Genomic DNA, 17,741 nt, shown 5'->3' with positions numbered 1-17,741 from the left:
GTTGTCAGCTTGTTGATCAGTTTTCCGAAAAAGTGTTACTATATATTTGTAACTTCCACTTTGTTTGTATATGTGCAAATGAACAATTAAAGGGAGCCTCCGCACACTCAAAACTGCCTGTGATTGGCACAGCATGCCCAACTGTAAATAGGCAACAAGTAGTGATGCGAGGAATGAGGAAGGCTAGGGGGTGACGTGGAGTCTGAAGAGTTGAGTTTCCAGACTGCGTTGGAAAGTCGTTTCACAGGAAGTGACCTCGCATCACCACCAGCCTTTCCACCTCGGAGGAAAGCCTTGTATTCGTTATAAAACTAGCCGTGTGATCCGGTTTAGAAAAAAGAAAAAAAGAATGGTGGTTTCGGCGGTTCGTTCCGGTTGGCGTTGCATTGTTTTTGTTCCCCACGTAAAACGAATCAATTCGTTTAGTCTCGTTAGTCGTGCTACTAGTTAGAATAAAAGATGGACATACCTAACGATTATTATACCAAAAGAAACGAAACAATTATACAAAACTAAACAAGTTTTAAACTAGGGGAATCATTTTGGAGATGCATGGCGCCGATGGTTCCGGTCGTTGGTTCCAGCCACCTGATGACGTAATGATGACGTAAAGTATTTCTGCTCCGACCGGATCAGATACCCGAAAATGGTATTGATCCCAGGCTTTGATTACAGTAATGCCTGGGACAGGAGTACAGTGTGTTGCTCAAAGCCATTTCAGGACAAATATCAGCTGTGTTGCTGCAAGACTCCTATTCTTTGTTCTTTGATCCTTATCCCAGAAATGCTATTTGACAGCCCTTCCTCCAGTCAGACAGGCCACCCAAAGTTGATGGGTTTGCACCGCTGAGTGTATAAAAGTAACCAAATGGTTACATTTATGCAATTTCAGAGTTACAACTAATTCATTTAACACTAAGGCTTTTACAGTCAGTGTAGCTTCCAGTGTGCGGAAATATCAACACCCAATTCAACAACAGCAACCTTTACGCACAGTCAGTAAAAACAACAACAACAACATTCCTCTCCACTTAATAGCTAGCACTAACACAACAATATCCTTTCTTTATGTCACATTGTTCTCCAATACAGAGCTAAATACTGGCTTGGTTGGGGACTTACAGTCCATGGGATTGATTGATTGATTGATTGATGCTTTTATTGACAATTAATACACATGTACATGAAATTGTTCATATACATCTGTCAAAAGGATAAAACACAAAACATTGCGTCCTTTTCTTTTTTTGGGGGGGGGGGGGGGGGGGTAGCATAGACATTACAGGGAAAAAAAACGTAAGTATTAAATGTGCGTCTGGAGAACCAATATTCATCATGTTAATGGGACAAGTGCTTCAGTATTTCATATTACCCGCCATTTAGATGACTTCCATTACGTAAACAATGTCATTCTGCTAAAGCTGTGAAAAGGGTGATATATTCACCAATGATAGAAGAGAATGAAGGAGAATGATGCCAGAGAGGAGAAAGGGGGCTAGAATGACACAGGATATGCTAAGATGGAGAGGAGAGGAGAGGAGAGTTAACAATAATGGAAGTAGAACCAGAGGACCAGAGGTTGTACAAGGAGGAGAAGAGAATAGAGAGTGAGACAAAGAGAACACAAGAGGTGCAAAAGGTGCAAAAAGAAAGAGAGTAGGTGAGGAGGGAGGGGGGAGAGGAGAGGAGAGGAAATTAAATGAAAGGATAGGAGAGGAGAGGATATTAAATGAAATGGGAAGAGAGGAGAGTAATAGATCAAAGTGCTAAAGGTGTTGGTGAGAATCAGAATCAGAATCAGCTTTATTGTCACAGGTTTACAGAGTAAAGAAGTAGGTGAAGTTAGTTTTCGTGCATAGTACCAATCGTATCATTATTCCCATAGAAGAAAGAAAGGGAAAAAGAAGGGGGGAGATCAAACAAGAAAAAAACAAATAGCAAATTATCTGCATATTTACACATGATACCTGAGATAAGATATAAAGGTGCATGCGCATAGCAGCAGATGTATTCTGTGCATGATATACAGGAGGAAAGGACAGGAAAAAAATATAAAGGTAATAGGAAAGGAAATAATTGAGAGGGAGGTAAATACAGCAGGGAGTAAATGATTAGAGCATTCCTGTGTCTGCATATTTCTGAGAGTGTGTGTGTGTGTGTGTGTGTGTGTGTGTGTGTGTGTGTGTGTGTGTGTGTGTGTGTGTGTGTGTGTGTGTGTGTGTGTGTGTGTGTGTGTGTGTGTGTGTGTGTGTGTGTGTGTGTGTGTGTGTGTGTGTTGTGTGTGTGTGAGTGTGAGTGTGCGCGCGCACGTGCGTGCATGTGTGTGCGTGTATGTGTGTGTGTGTGTGTGTGTGTGTGTGTGTGTGTGTGGGTGTGTGTGGGTGGGTGGGTGTGAGTGAGCGAGTGAATGAGTGAGTCCGAGGATGATGTCATTGGGAATGATGTCATCTGTTTGGAGGTGGAGGGGCTTGAGTGAGGGGATTTTCGTGTGGTCTTTGTCTGTGTGTGTCTTTGTGTGTTTCTGTGACACAGGCAGATGAGTCTTTGTGGGGATGTGCTGGTGCCTGAGTGTGTGTCCGTGTGTGAATACACACACACACACACACACACACACACACACACACACACACACACACACACACACACACACACACACACACACACACACACACACACACACACACACACACACACACACACACACACACACACACACACACGCACACACACCCTACTGTGTGCAGGTCTGGCTAATATGTTCACTTTGTGTGTGATTAGCAATGTTTGCACCAGGCTGCCATATTGCTCTTAAAAAATACGAAAATATGGGGCATCATATTCTACTTACTCTACACACTATTTATGTATTGGCAAGAGAAGAAAGAGAGAGAAAATGGAGAGAGTTCTATACAGTATACAGTATCTGGAGACAGAGAAAGATATATTTATGTTTTATTCGGCACATTAACACTGGCTTCATACAAAATGTATCTGCTAACATTCAATCTATAATTGAGGATTTTGGTGAGGGAGCTGAACACACACAACACACTCACACATAGGCTACAACACATCAAATGCACACACTTTGGTAATATGGTTAATGCAACTGGCATGCAGATAAAGCATGATGAATTCAGACATACACATATGAAGTCATATTGAAATGCATTCATTGTAATATTAACCATATGAAACCTAGCGTCCTTATTCTAGGTGAACATTTGGTGAAAATAGCACAATTTTGCACAAAGAGATTTGGTGTAGAGGGGAACAAAAGGAACAGACCAAGTCTATAGCCCTGGAGGACCCCAGCCAACTAAGTAAATAAGGTAAAGTAAATACCAGTAGGTGGTTAAATGTTGTGAGCTGAGAAGACAAAGAGATCATGGAAGGGGCATGTATGACATCATACAATATAGTAAACTACAACACTGCACCTCTGCTCTCTGTCTGCTTTCTACAGCTGGAATGCTACTGTATGGGATTACTTTTATCAATACATTCTACATTAACTTTAGGTGAACTGACAAAAAACATACTTTTAAACCGTTAAATATTTATTAAATCCACAAACACATTTAACCACTATCACTTAAAAAATAAATAATTAAATAGCACAAATAGCAGAGCTACAAGATCACCATGTGTCGCGATGCAACACGTGAGTGTATAGATTGGCTATTTTTGCACGAAGAAGTAACGATGAAATGCGGAGATACAAGGTTTCTGCTCAACAGCGACGACTTGTAAATGGACTAGTGAGAAAGAGCTGACTGTCTCTGGTAAGCAACCATTGTTTTACCATACCTAACAAACACTGGTGACATACACATTGACGATGCTGTTGTGACCACATTCACAAAATATCAGTCCCTTTGTGTCTCTCCTGTCACTAGAGTGACACTGCTCCCATGATTAAAGCGACCCGATTATCTTCATCACATCTGTTCTGAATGCACCTTGACGCAACACTCACATAGGAAACCACATGATTCACATCCCTGGTTTCCGTATGGTATTTACCAGACAGGTTTTCAGAATCCACCGGGTGCACTAGTGTTGACTTGATGCATTTAAAAACACTACACTACTAATTTAGATGAAAGCTCATGGGGTCACCGAAATCATTAGTGTTCATCCTTTTAATTAATTTTAGATGAACCAACTAAAAGGTTTTTAAGCAAAACAGGAAGGTAGCCCTTAAACAAAACAAAAAAGATTCACCCAATTTACACCAATGCAGAAAAAAATACTTATCACAAAAAAGGAAAATCAAAAGACTACAGGTGCATTCCCCCATGGTACAATGCAATTTCATTGCAATGCAGTATTAGTCAATGTAAAGACGCAACTAGTCAATACATGTTACAATACTACAATATTGGCAGCTACATACTCAGTTGTTTTTGCACAAAAGTAGGATAACTTGGCTCCAATCGCCTACATATTATAAAGCTGAAATTCTGTTTCTTGTATCTGACTTGGACACCATGCTGTGTATTTGAAATGCCACATGAAAAGCTTAGGGAACAAAGAGATTTTTGACTGCGGTCTGTCTCTCTCTCACATACACACGCGACACACACACACGCAAACGCACACACACACACACACACACACACACACACACACACACACACACACACACACACACACACACACACACACACACACACACACACACACACACACACACACACACACACACACACACACACACCATTCCATTTTCAATCTCTCCTCATGTTTTCCAGTTCAGAGGATGCTTTATTGGCATGACATGGGCATTGTGTACTTTGCAAAAGCAAAAGGCAACAAAGTGAATTTCTTCTGGTCTTTCTCTCACCTCTATCTATCCATCTTTCTATTACCCAAAAGGCTGAAGATAAATCTCCCCACTGACTCCTTTATGTCATTCTCTTTCATTCTATCTCTCCCTTCCCTAGCTGTCTTTTATTTTCCCCCTCTCTTTTCTTGCAGACTCTCTCTCTCTCGCGTTGTGTCCTTAGCTTTCTCTCTATATCCCCTCCTTCTCTCTCCCTCCTTGTCACCCAGTGTGATAGAGATCCAGTAACCTACAGTATCATTTAAAATGGGAGTTGCATATTTGAAAATCCCAAACAAAATTCCTCCTCTGCGCTCGCTCTCTCTCTCTCTCTCTCTCTCTCTCTCTCTCTCTCTCTCTCTCTCTCTCTCTCTCTCTCTCTCTCTCTCTATGCACTTCACTCTACTTTTTTCCTTCTCACAACGATCATTCCATCAGATTTCGTCATCTTTCATCAAACTTTGCGCTGTGAACATCAGCTGATTTCAGAAAGAGATATGAGATGGATAGAGACGAAGTCAAGCAGAGACAGACATACTGTAGCGCCTGGCCCAACTGATCATATTTCTGGGTACGTAAGACTGCAGGTGCACTCCACTGCATTGGACCCCAGGGAGACTAGAGCTGTGGTGGAAAAAGTACTCACATTTATTACTTAAGTAAAAGTATCAATACTACAATGTAGAAATACTCTGTTATAAGTAAAAGTCCGGAATTAAAAATGTACTCTACTTGAGTAAAAGTACAAAAGTATTGGTATCAAAAGTACTCCTAAGTACCAAAAGTAGAAAATACTCATTATGCAAAATGTGCCATTTCACAACTTTTCAAAAGTATAAAATGTCTAAAAAATCTTTTTAAAATAGCAGATCTACAATTTCACAACGTTGTGGGCTTGTAGATCAGCTATTTTCAAATCGCCGAAATGTACACAGAGCTGAAGTGGTTAAAATCTATAAAGTAATTAGTAAATAAAGTTGTCAAATAATTGTAATGGAGTAAAAGTATAATATTTGAAATTTAGTGGAGTAGTAAAAGGACTGAAAATGGAAATACTCCAGTAAAATTGCACTTAAGTACAGTACAGTACTTGAGTAAATGTACTTATTTTCTTTTACACCAGTCTTCTAGCTTGCCAAAAGAATTGACCCCCCCCCCCCCCACTGTTTTTCTGTAAATATACTTTTACTGCTCCTAGTTATTGATGATTGATTTCTTGTATAATATTTTGTAGACAACAGATTACTGTTCTAGCCAGTTTGCACACCTCTTATGGCAAAGACTCAATATTCTGAACATGTTTTTGTCTACAGTCAGTTATCACAAATACTATTTTGAAGCCAGCATCGTCACCATATCTTGGATTTACAGGTACAGTATAGCTCTACCTTGGATGGTTGTGATTCCAGAAACACAAACAACCATGAATGTTTCTTTTTTTCCCAAACTGAATAATGTGTTCGGACAGGCATTTCTGCTGTGCTGGCATACTGGGGCAAAAAGTTTGTATGGGTAAGGGAGCCTGATGTCTCCTAAAAGAGCTCAGACAGGAGTACTACGTGCTCTTTCAAGGTCGAAAGAAAGTGGATACCGATAACTGAGGGAGAAAAACAGACACTCCATCGCTTCATACACAGACACTCTCAGCTGTATGCATATAGACCAGGGGCGCTGGAACGGAATATGATGTGGGGGGACACATCAGGGACACATGCACGCGCGCAAATCGCACGTGCATGTGGACCCTGCGCACGCGCTAACATTTTGCAGTTATTTCGGGTGGGTTTGTTGATTTTCGGGTGGGTTTGTTGATTTTTGGGGGGGATAATGCGGTTATTTCGGTTAATTTGGTTCGCCTCGCGCTCGCGGTGGTCGCGAGGTGCGGGGGACTGGACTGATTTTATTAAAAAAATGTTTTGGCTGGACTGAATAGTAGGGGGACACAGTGTCCTTTAATTAAACAGGCTCCGGCGCCACTGATACAGACTGAAGTAAAACTTCACATTGGAAATAGAACGACCCGGCACAAATGTACTGTAACACCCGACAAATGAGTGACAGCAAGACAAGACACATAACCGACAGGTAAACAGCCAGTAGTGTGCGTCTGACAGATATATATATGCCTGTGAGCACTTGACTGTGTCACTGTGACAGTTACTTCCCGTTTGCTTAATGTGTTTCTGACATGCCTATAGCGGGAAACATTGCTGTTTTTTTTTGTGAAATGACAATCCTATATTAAAATTGGCTAATGGGAGTGCAGGCGGGCGGGCGGGCGGACCTCTGATGTCACTCTGACTCAGCCATAACCATATAAGCAGTTCCCAACAGGTACTCCCAAATATGGAGTGTGTTGTCTAACCTCAATGTGTCGTCGTCATGGCATGAGCCGCAAACAAATATCAGTCATATCATAATATAATATAATGTATACTGATGACATCAGGGATCTCCATATATGAGCACAAAGGGACAAGGACTGACGGATACAGATATATCCATATGGGCATAAAAGGTACACATGTAGACAGACAGAAACATAGAAACATTCTAGTTAAATACATTTCTATAACTCAGAATGCATTAGTCTCATTGTGATAGCCACTCATATATATTTTAAATAATATTCAGAGTGTGAGCACTATGATTATTGTACACATGCAGTTATTTTCATCTTACTACTTTATTTTGCATTCTATATTTTATATTGTTGCTACAAGGCTGAGGATATAAAACCAAATAACTTTACTCTGGTGTACCAAAATGTGATGCAACAAATACAAATCTTGAATCTTGAATAACATTTAATCCTGTGGGAAACACTGGATAGTGTAGTGAAATTATTATGCAACATTGCTGGCCCATATTTCCCGATGCATGACGCATGGCCCTGTTTCTCTGACGTCAAAAGGAAAACTCTCTGATCTTTCCACATGATGAGGAATGAGGTCAGATGAGATATACACTTTCACTTTGTATGTGTAAAGCCATGCTACTTGGCTGGCTGTTACAGCAATTACTCACTTTACAGCAACCTACAGTACTGCTTCACACACACCCTACCACCCACACACCCACACACACACACACACACACACACACACATGCAAGCACGCATGCACGTCGTACGCACGCACACACACGCACACACGCGCGCATGCACGCACGCACATGCACAGTCACACTGCTTCACAGTCACATATACACAAACATTCACACTGCTGTAGTGGTGCACAAGTTAATCAAACAAATCAATTTAATCTATCATAAAAAAGTATTTAAATAAAAATATGGTAATACATTTTCCAAAATAGCATAAATAGCAGGTCTACAGTGTCAGCTTGTAAATCAGCGTGATACCGAACAAAGTATAAAACAGTAGCCAGACGATCAGAGATCTCTGCCTGCTGTTGAATTTGATTGGTCAGACGGTTCTCGAGATGTGGAAGGAAACGAAAGACACGCACACAAGCACACACACACACACACACACACACACACACACACACACACACACACACACACACACACACACACACACACACACACACACACACACACACACACACACACAGCCACACACAGACAAAGATTTGCATAATTTAGAGAGATAGTATCACACTTAGTGAGAAAAGTTTTTACGCTTTACTCTGTGGATTTCACTTATTCTCTTCCTCTCTCTGTAGCTCAATTATAGGGACCACATGCTGCGTGTGTGTGTGTGTGTGTGTGTGTGTGTGTGTGTGTGTGTGTGTGTGTGTGTGTGTGTGTGTGTGTGTGTGTGTGTGTGTGTGTGTGTGGGAATATACATACTGTACTGTAGGTGTGTATGTATTGTTGTGTATGTTGTGTACTATTTGGCATAAATGTGCAAGTGTATGTGCGTTCGCCTCTAAGAGTTTCTGTGCACGCAAGCTTTGGGTTGTGGAGGAATAAAATTGTGTGTGTGTGTGTGTGTGTGTGTGTGTGTGTGTGTGTGTGTGTGTGTGTGTGTTTGCGGGCGTGTGTGCGTGAACTTACTGGAGGGTATATTCTAACAACATTCTGATCAAAGAGACTTCTCCCCACTCAGCAGTGTGCGTGTGTGCGTGTGCGTGCGCGTGCATGTGCATGCTGTGCAAGTGGACTCACCCACTATCCCCAGAGCGATGTAAGCGAAGATGATGAGGATGAAGATCAAACAGCAGAAGACATCTGTGCAGCTCCTACAGGGAGACAGAGAGCAGGAAGAGAAGAGAAGCACGCATTAAAGAAAAGACTTGAAAATCACAATTTTAACGGTAGAATAAGATTCCAAGACGATTTTCTCCACAACTCCTGTTATTCACAACAAAGTACGAAGACTCCTACAGCAGTGGTTCTCAACATTTTCTGGAACAGGGCCCACTTGAAAATCACAAAAGCGTTCGTGGCCCACCGATCTGACCACATAAGTTAAGTGGTCAGATGGGTGGGCCGCGTGAGCATGTTATGATTAATCAATTGATTGTGTTCCGGGCCGGCTACACTTTAAATCCCAGTTTAGCAGTATCACAATGAAAACGCCCTTTTCAAGGATTTAAAGAAGAAATATAGGGATGTCCGATATTATCGGCCGATATTAGCATAAAAATTGATATCGGGAAAATATCGGTATCGGTTTTTGAAAAAAAAAAACATTTTTTTTTTTTTTTTGCTTTATAAATAAGTTACAGGAGTTCTTACTGTATATGGTGTGTGTGATATGAAATTTGAGCTTACCCTAATCACAATAATCCCCGCATATATCGGTATCGGTTGATATCGGTATCGGTAATTAAGAGTTGGACAATATCGGTATATCGGTTATCGGTAAAAAAGCCAATATCGGACAACCCTAAAGAAATACCATGACATATAAAAAAAAAAAACAGGTTAAGAATCCCTGTCCTATAACGTTACCATTGGATCTCAATCTCATATACAGTACATCCCAAAACATTATGGTCTCTTGATTTCTCTCAAAAAAATTAAACACAAAGGTTGTATTTTTTACGCATTTGAAAACATGCATCTCATTTATTTGATTATATCAAAAAATGTATCCATAGCATAATCGAAGGCTATAAAGCTTCGGTGATAAGACCATTATAAAGACCTTTATCACCCCTCAGGGTGATAAAGACCCCTCAGCTTCGCATCTAATCACCCTGTCTGGATTTATTTCTCAATAATGATTATCCCTTGCATATATGTACTGTATATAGACCGTATACTGTATATACCAACAGTAATACAACAGTATGCAACAGCAGTAATATTTGTATTGCCCACTACATAGTAAAGTCCTATATACTGTATACAAAATTTGACCCCAAAGGTTCTCCTTTGGGGAACCGGCAGCGCTGGAAGAGGAGAGGAGAGAATTGACAGCATCTGAAGACGAGAGGAGAGAAACGACAGCACTGGAAGACGCACGAGAAGAAGATAACATCATCAGAGCGCAGGAAAGTAACATGGAAGAGGCACAAAATCATGGAAACGATTCTAATTCACATTCACACCAGCAAGCCCGTAGCTGGGCCGAACAAGTGGATGAACAGGACTACGATGACAGAGACCCCTCCATAACTTTTTATAAACTCCCAGATGCAACATCTTTTTCACCTGCACTAACACATCGTCGAGGACCATCAACCAGTACCCCCTCGACTACACGCAAAAGATCTCTACCCCTTGACTCCTCTGAAGACCACCCAACGATTAACACAGCGCGAGCGCAACATGAGAGAGGTACATCTCGACCACGAAAGAAAGCTACAAGTAATCCGTCCGTGTAGACTCCACACACTTTTACTATGGCTGCTTTATTTGTAGGATCATGGAATTTACGAGGTATACAGTCAAAGAAATATAGAGAAGAAAAAATGAATTATCTATTAGGAACAAACTTTGATATATTATGCATTCAAGAATTGAGACTGAAAAGTGAAGTGGATGTAAATGATGTGATTAGACATTGGGAGAAAGGTCACGCAATTATTTCTATTGGTAATGATTTGGCAGATGGAGTAGGTATTTTATTTAAATCAAAAGATGTTCAGATCCATAAAAGGAGAGACATAATACCAGGTAGACTTTTAATGGTTGATTGTGTTATTAACGGAATTAAAATAAGGATAATTAATGTATATACATCTCAGAAAGCAAACGAGAAAATGCAACTCTTCAGGAAATTACAAGAGATAACGTTTACAGGACACCATGTGATTGTTTGTGGAGACTTTAATACTATTACTGAAAGCAATGACAAAATCTCAAATACACCTTTTAGACTTAGCCCAGAAGGAAAATGTTTGAAAGAAGTAACAAACAATGTGGATTTAGTAGATATATTCCGTAAACTTAACCCAAATGGTGAAGGCTTCACTAGATTTGACAGCTCTTGTAAAACAAGAATTGACAGAATGTATACTTCAAAAACGATAGACCCTATTAACTATAATACTATTCTTACAGATACATCTGATCATTTGATAATTATGTCCTTGCTTTCAGTTGGGAAAAACGAAAAAAGAGGTTACTGGAAATTGAATGTTAAATGCCTAGAAAATGTTGAACTCACAAAGGACCTTGAAAAAGAAATCAGGAAAATGTTTGAATTGAAATGTTTTACAAAGTCTTATATGGAACTGTGGGAAATAATGAAATGTAGAATTCGCGACTATTTTAAATGTATGTCTAAAGAGATTAACATTGAACGAAATCATAGATATGACCAGCTAACAAAACAAGTATTAGTTCTAAAATTAAAAAACATATTGAGTGAGAACGAACAGAAAGATCTACATGACCTAAAAAAAGAATTGAACAGCTATAATAACGAGTTTTTGTTCAATATAAAAAAGGAGGCGGGGTTTAACACTACTTCTGATTCAGGAGTTCTGGTTTCTAAAGCTCTGACGATATGTAAAAAAAGAAGGGAAAAACGTTTCCTCGAATCAGTTTTAGACAAAGAAGGCTATGTAGTCTCCGAGGAAAAAGAGAAAAGAAGAGTGATACAAGAAATGAGTTCTGAGAAATATAAAAGATCTGAGACCAATTTTGATAAAATATCAGAATTTTTAGAAGATATTCAACCTTTGTCTACGGAGAAAACAGTAGCATTATTAGGTGAAATTACAAAAGAAGAAGTAAAAATTGCCATAAAACAACTTAGCGTAAATAAAAGTCCTGGGCCTGATGGTCTGTCAGCTGAACTCTATTTGTTACTCTTTGAACCAATACTTATTACCCTTACTGCAGCCTTCAACGAAGGGATTAAAGAAGGCAGATTGAGTGACTCTTTTTACCTAGGAGTGATGACAATGTTACACAAAAAAGGAGATAGAAGCAATTTAGATAACTATAGACACTTGACTTTGATGAATACAGATTACAAAATATTGGCCAAAGTAATAATGAATAGATTGATGAACATTTTAGACCAAATTATTGAACAAGAGCAAACATGCGCTATAAAAGGTAGAGTGATGTGGGATAACCTCTGTATTTTTAGAGACATTATAACTTCAGATGCTGTGAAAGACTTTTATATTATAGGACTGGATCAAAAACAAGCCTTTGACTTGATATCCCGTGATTACCTCTGGTTAGTGATGAAAAAATATGGTATTCCAAATAGTTTTATAGATATGGTTAAACTGCTATATGCAAGATCTACAGTGAAAATCAATGTCAATGGAGTCCTAACAGACCCATTTGAAATTGAGAAGGGAGTAAAGCAAGGCTGTCCGGTCAGTGCAGCCCTGTACATTCTCGCTATTAATCCACTAATAAAAAGAATAAATAGAGACATGAATATACAAGGAATAACCATCAGTACAGGTCAGAAAGTAACAGCTTTGGCCTACGCAGATGATGTATCTATCATAATAAGAAACCAAGCTGAAATGAATTTTGTAAACAAACACTTTGAATTATATGAAGAAGTAGCTGGAGCCAAACTCAATCAAGATAAAACAGAAGGAGTTTGGATGGGTATTGATGAAAATAAACCAGAAATTAACGTAATTGTAAAAGATGAAATCAAAGTCCTGGGTCTTTATATAAATAAGGAAAAATGTTGTGAAAAAAACTGGGAGAAGAGAATCATGAAATTAAAAGAAGAAATAAGTAAATATGATAGAATGAAAGCCTCTTATAGGTCCAAAGTGGAAATACAGAAATGCTACTTAATATCAACTCTTATGTTCTTGGGTACGATATTCCCCCCCCCAAGAACACTTTTAACAAAAATGAATAAAATGTGTGTGAACTTCATCTGGGGAACCAACTATGAAATCACCAAGAGAAAGATCTTATTCCGCAGTAAAAAGAATGGTGGACTTGATGCCGTTGATCTAGATCTAAAATTAAAGATACTTTTTGTTAAAAATATAGCTAATGGCATTAAGAGGAGAGCAATCTGGGTTGGGGATCCAAATTCATGGAAAAAAAGATACGGTAGAAGTCGGAATGGTATAACTGACTACAAATTGCTCTATGGTGATTTTATAAAGAAATATGAACACTTGAATATGGACTGGAGCACATTATCAAGTAAAATGTTATATTCTATGATTAATGAGGAAGTAAATGGAGGTATGACTCAATATGAAGGGTTAAATGAGGAAGAAAATGACAAATGTGTGAAGAACATCTATGCAAGAAACATATCATATGAAATGCAAGATAGAGCTTTTCTTATTTCCCAAAATAAGCTTCCAGTTAGACATATACTGAGATGGTGTAACAGAGTCAACACAACTGAATGTCCTATACCCAATTGCTCTTACCCCGAAACCTTACAACACTTCTTGTTTGAATGTGATAGATCTAGAAAAGTATGGGCCAGTATGGTGGGAATTGGTTTTAATGTTGAAATAAGTAACAATTCTTGCAGATTTGGTATCTTCAGAGAGACAATGGACAAGGAAAAACATGATTTTTTTTGGTGGATCATGTGTGTAGTTGTGGCAAAACTTTGGAAAACACGATGTAAAATGTCATTAGGTCAAGTTCAAATAATTCCACATAACGTGGTTTTTAACCAGATTCTGACCAGCCTTAAAAGGGCTCGTACTCTAGATAAAAATAGAAGAAAAGTAACACCTTGGCACTTTTTACACTTTTAATAATAGATTGGTCTTTTTATTGCCATAAATGAATTGATAAAGATGTGAATATTTATTCTGAAGAGTCTGGGATGTATGTATATTTGTATGGATTATTTTTTTTTTGGATTTGTTTGTAAGTGTATTTTTGTACTTTTGTAAGAATAAAACAGTCAACCTGTAAAAAAAATAAAAAGAAGCGATTTAGGCCAAAAAAAAAAAAAAAAAAAACCAAAGGTTCTCCTACATGGGAAACCAAACATCTAACACTAAGCCTAGAGGGAATCCCCCCGTCGCCAGGAAAGATATTAGGCTGTTTGGGCTTCAGGCTGAGCCACTGCTACTCCAGCACCAACAAAGTGACAGGTAAACAGTCGGCCTATAAATACATTGACCCGCTTGGCTGCATGGGGCTCTAAACCCTCGATGATAAGCTCATTACACACACACACACACACACACACACACACAAACAGGTAAATGTGACTGGTAAACAAACATGTGTAGATGAGAAGATTCTGTCGGCCAGCTACGTGTACCTGTGCCTGTGTATGTTCGGCCAGCTACGTTCCTCCTCTCAGTCATTATTATTTGCCATAAACAAAGCTGTCATAGATGGACTAGAAGTGAAAACACACCCTCACATGTACACACACGCACACACACTGCAAATATACATATTATACAGAGACAGAGCCAAACATACAGCCAAACACACACACAAACACACACACACACGTACGTGTGTGCACACTAAAAGTTAGCAAACACACACACACACACACACACGTACGTGTGTGAACACTAAAAGTTAGGGGCGCACCAATATCACTTGTTCATGAGTACGGGTTTCATTTAGATTAAAGGTGTAGGAGCCAATTGTCATTGTTTTGTTTTCGAGTAAATTCATGTTTAAGATTAAGAGCTGACTGCAGCAGTCGTCGCGGTGAAGATAGACAAAATGTTACGTCAAGAGCTTAGAGTTCCACTGCAACAGTCTATCTTCTGGACCGACAGCACCACCGTACTCAGGTACATTCACAACGAAGATGCTCGCTTCAAAACATTTGTTGCGAACAGAATCACACTGATCCGGGAAGCCACCAAGCCGTCTCAATGGAAGTATGTTAAGACAACAGAAAATCCTGCAGATCAATCTAGTAGAGGCCTGAAGGCCAAGAACTTGGTACAAGGTGGAACTTGGATTAACGGACCAAGCTTCTTGCTAGACAATGAATGTGATTGGCCAGCGCAACCTATTCAAATGAAAGAAACCCTTCAAGAGGATCCTGAGGTTAAGAACACAGTTAAAGTCAACACAGTCAAGGTTGAGGATAACGTGGAACCAATGAACGAATTGATCAAGTACTACTCGGACTGGCATAGACTCAAACGAGCAGTTGCCTGGATTTTAAAACTGAAGAAAACTTTGCAGCAACTGAAAGAGAAAAGAAAGGAGTTATCACAAAGTGAAACTGAAAAGGACCCTGCAAAGCAAAAGGCAAAGATAGAACAGTGTATGAAGAAATACAGAACAACAACAGAAAAGAAACCACTTACCTTGGATGATCTGGACAACGCAGAGTCCGAAATAATTCAGTACAGCCAAAGGCGGCACTTCGGAGAAGAAATCAAAGCTCTGCAGAAAGACAAACATGTCAGTAACAGCAGTCAGCTGGTCAAACTAGATCCGATTCTTCAAGATGGCACTTTCAGAGTCGGCGGAAGGCTCAACAAACTGGCCATGCCAGAGAGTGTCAAACACCCAACAATTCTCTCTAAGCAGAGCAGAGTTGCCACATTGATCTTGAGAGACATACACCAAAGAACAGGACACTGCGGACGCAGCTACGTCTTGGCACAACTAAGATGCAAGTATTGGATCCCACAAGCCAATTCTGCAGTCAGAAAAGTAATTTACGATTGTACAGTGTGTCGCAGAATCAGTGGAAAAGTCGGAGAGCAAAAGATGGCGAGCTTACCCGAAGATCGCCTCATGCCAGACAAACCTCCCTTTACAAATACCGGCGTTGACTTCTTCGGGCCATTTGATGTAAAGCGGGGCCGGAGCACAGTGAAAAGGTACGGCGTGTTGTTCACCTGCCTCGTCCTTAGAGCTGTGCATATAGAAGTTGCAGACAGCCTCGACACAGACTCCTGCATCAACGCAATTCGCCGCTTTGTGTGCAGAAGAGGTCAAGTCACTGTCATACGGAGTGACAATGGCACAAACTTTGTGGCCGCTGAAAGGGAGTTGAGAGAAGCAGTTCAGCAACTGGATAATGACAAGATTGAAAAGACCTTGCAGCCAAAGGGAAATCAAGTGGATATTCAACAGCCCAGCCGCTTCCCACCAGGGCGGGGTTTGGGAAAGACAAATTCGTACAGTACGGAGAATCCTCAATTCCCTATTGAAAGAGCAAGCTATGAATGATGATTGTCTGCAGACGATAATGTGTGAAGTCGAGAGCATCATTAACAACAGGCCGCTCACATGTGTCTCGGATGACCCGAATGACATTGAGCCTCTGACACCTAATCACTTATTGCTGCTGAAGTCACAACCCAGCATGCCCCCGGGCATCTTCAGTAGGGATGACATATACTCAAGAAGGCGTTGGAAGCAAGCTCAATATCTAGCAGACCTATTCTGGACTCCTCCAAGAACGTCAGAAATGGTCAAGGCCAAGAAGAAACTTCGCAGCTGGAGATGTTGTGCTAATAGCGGACAGTTCTTCACCTCGCAATTCCTGGCTTATGGGAAGAATTGTTCAAACGCTGCCAGACGCCAGTGGAACCGTTCGAAGGGCGAAGGTAAAAACCAAGACCAGCATTCTGGAAAGACCTATAAACAAGCTCTGCCTGTTGCAAGAAGCCAGGCCAGAAGAGAAGACTAACTGAGAAGAGGAAAGCAAATATGAAGATTTGATAAAAAGAAGAACATGCATGTTTAAGTTTTTTGATGCTTTATGGACATTATAAGTAATGTGGCTCTGAATGTTAAAGTATGTTAATTGCTTAGCCCTCCTGCCTAACCAATTAGGGGCCGGGTAATGTAGGAGCCAATTGTCTTTGTTTTGTTTTCAAGTAAATTCATGTTTAAGATTAAGAACAGTTTATGCTAAAAGGTTTAAAAAGCTTTTGCTGGTAATCTGATTACATTTGATTGTGCTTCATAAGTGTCAGGTGCGTCTACAAAGGTCTAGCTGACCTGACCTGTTAATCTGTCTGATGTTTGATTAGGGCCTAATTAGCCTAGTTTGATGCACCTGTGTATATCTTTGATGATGTCAAACAGTCTTTTAGTTCAGTTGGAGTCAGACACTGAAGGAAGCAACACAGTTTTTTGACCGTACACTTGCCTCTGTAAATTTTTGTGTTTTCTAAAGTAAACCTTTTTTAAAGAAACTTTACTTTGTCTTGTCGTTCGCGTACAACTACTGTTTTGTGTTTTGTGAGGTCTACTCCACAAAGTGGTACATTTTTAGAAGAATTAGACGGAGTGCCACTACAAAAGGTACATACAGTACAGAGCAGGATTTGCCCACTTGAAGTAGCAGAAACAATGTTGCTTAGAAACAGGCACGCTTGTTTCTGAGCGACATCGATCCCATAACCCGAAAGCTGCAGCCATCCCTTCGGGTTATGGGATCGATGCCGCTTAGAAACACGCAGCAGTCCCTTCAGGCTATGGGATCGATGTTGCTTAATAACGCACAGCGCCGTCCCTTAAGGTTATGCCTGCCTCTTACTGTAAGAGGCATTAGTGAAGAAATAGAGACAAAGAAAGTGAAGAG

General features: G+C 40.0%; 1 protein-coding gene across 1 annotated transcript in view; it reads right to left on the bottom strand.

The window, feature by feature from the left end:
- Positions 1–17,741, bottom strand: part of LOC311045020 (choline transporter-like protein 5-A) — a gene marked incomplete at both ends in the record, with an annotated part of 35,523 nt that overhangs the window by 14,259 nt on the left and 3,523 nt on the right. The window contains one exon of the mRNA XM_084056831.1: positions 8,963–9,036. Coding sequence (XP_083912957.1) covers positions 8,963–9,036 — 74 coding nt within the window. The remainder of the gene's footprint in view (positions 1–8,962; positions 9,037–17,741) is intronic.

Source organism: Gymnoscopelus microlampas (genome assembly GCF_963454915.1).
Source record: "Gymnoscopelus microlampas genome assembly, chromosome: 5".
Classification (NCBI taxonomy): Eukaryota; Metazoa; Chordata; class Actinopteri; order Myctophiformes; family Myctophidae; genus Gymnoscopelus; species Gymnoscopelus microlampas.
Note: the sequence above shows the minus strand (reverse complement) of the source record. Positions and strands in the feature narration are given on the sequence as shown.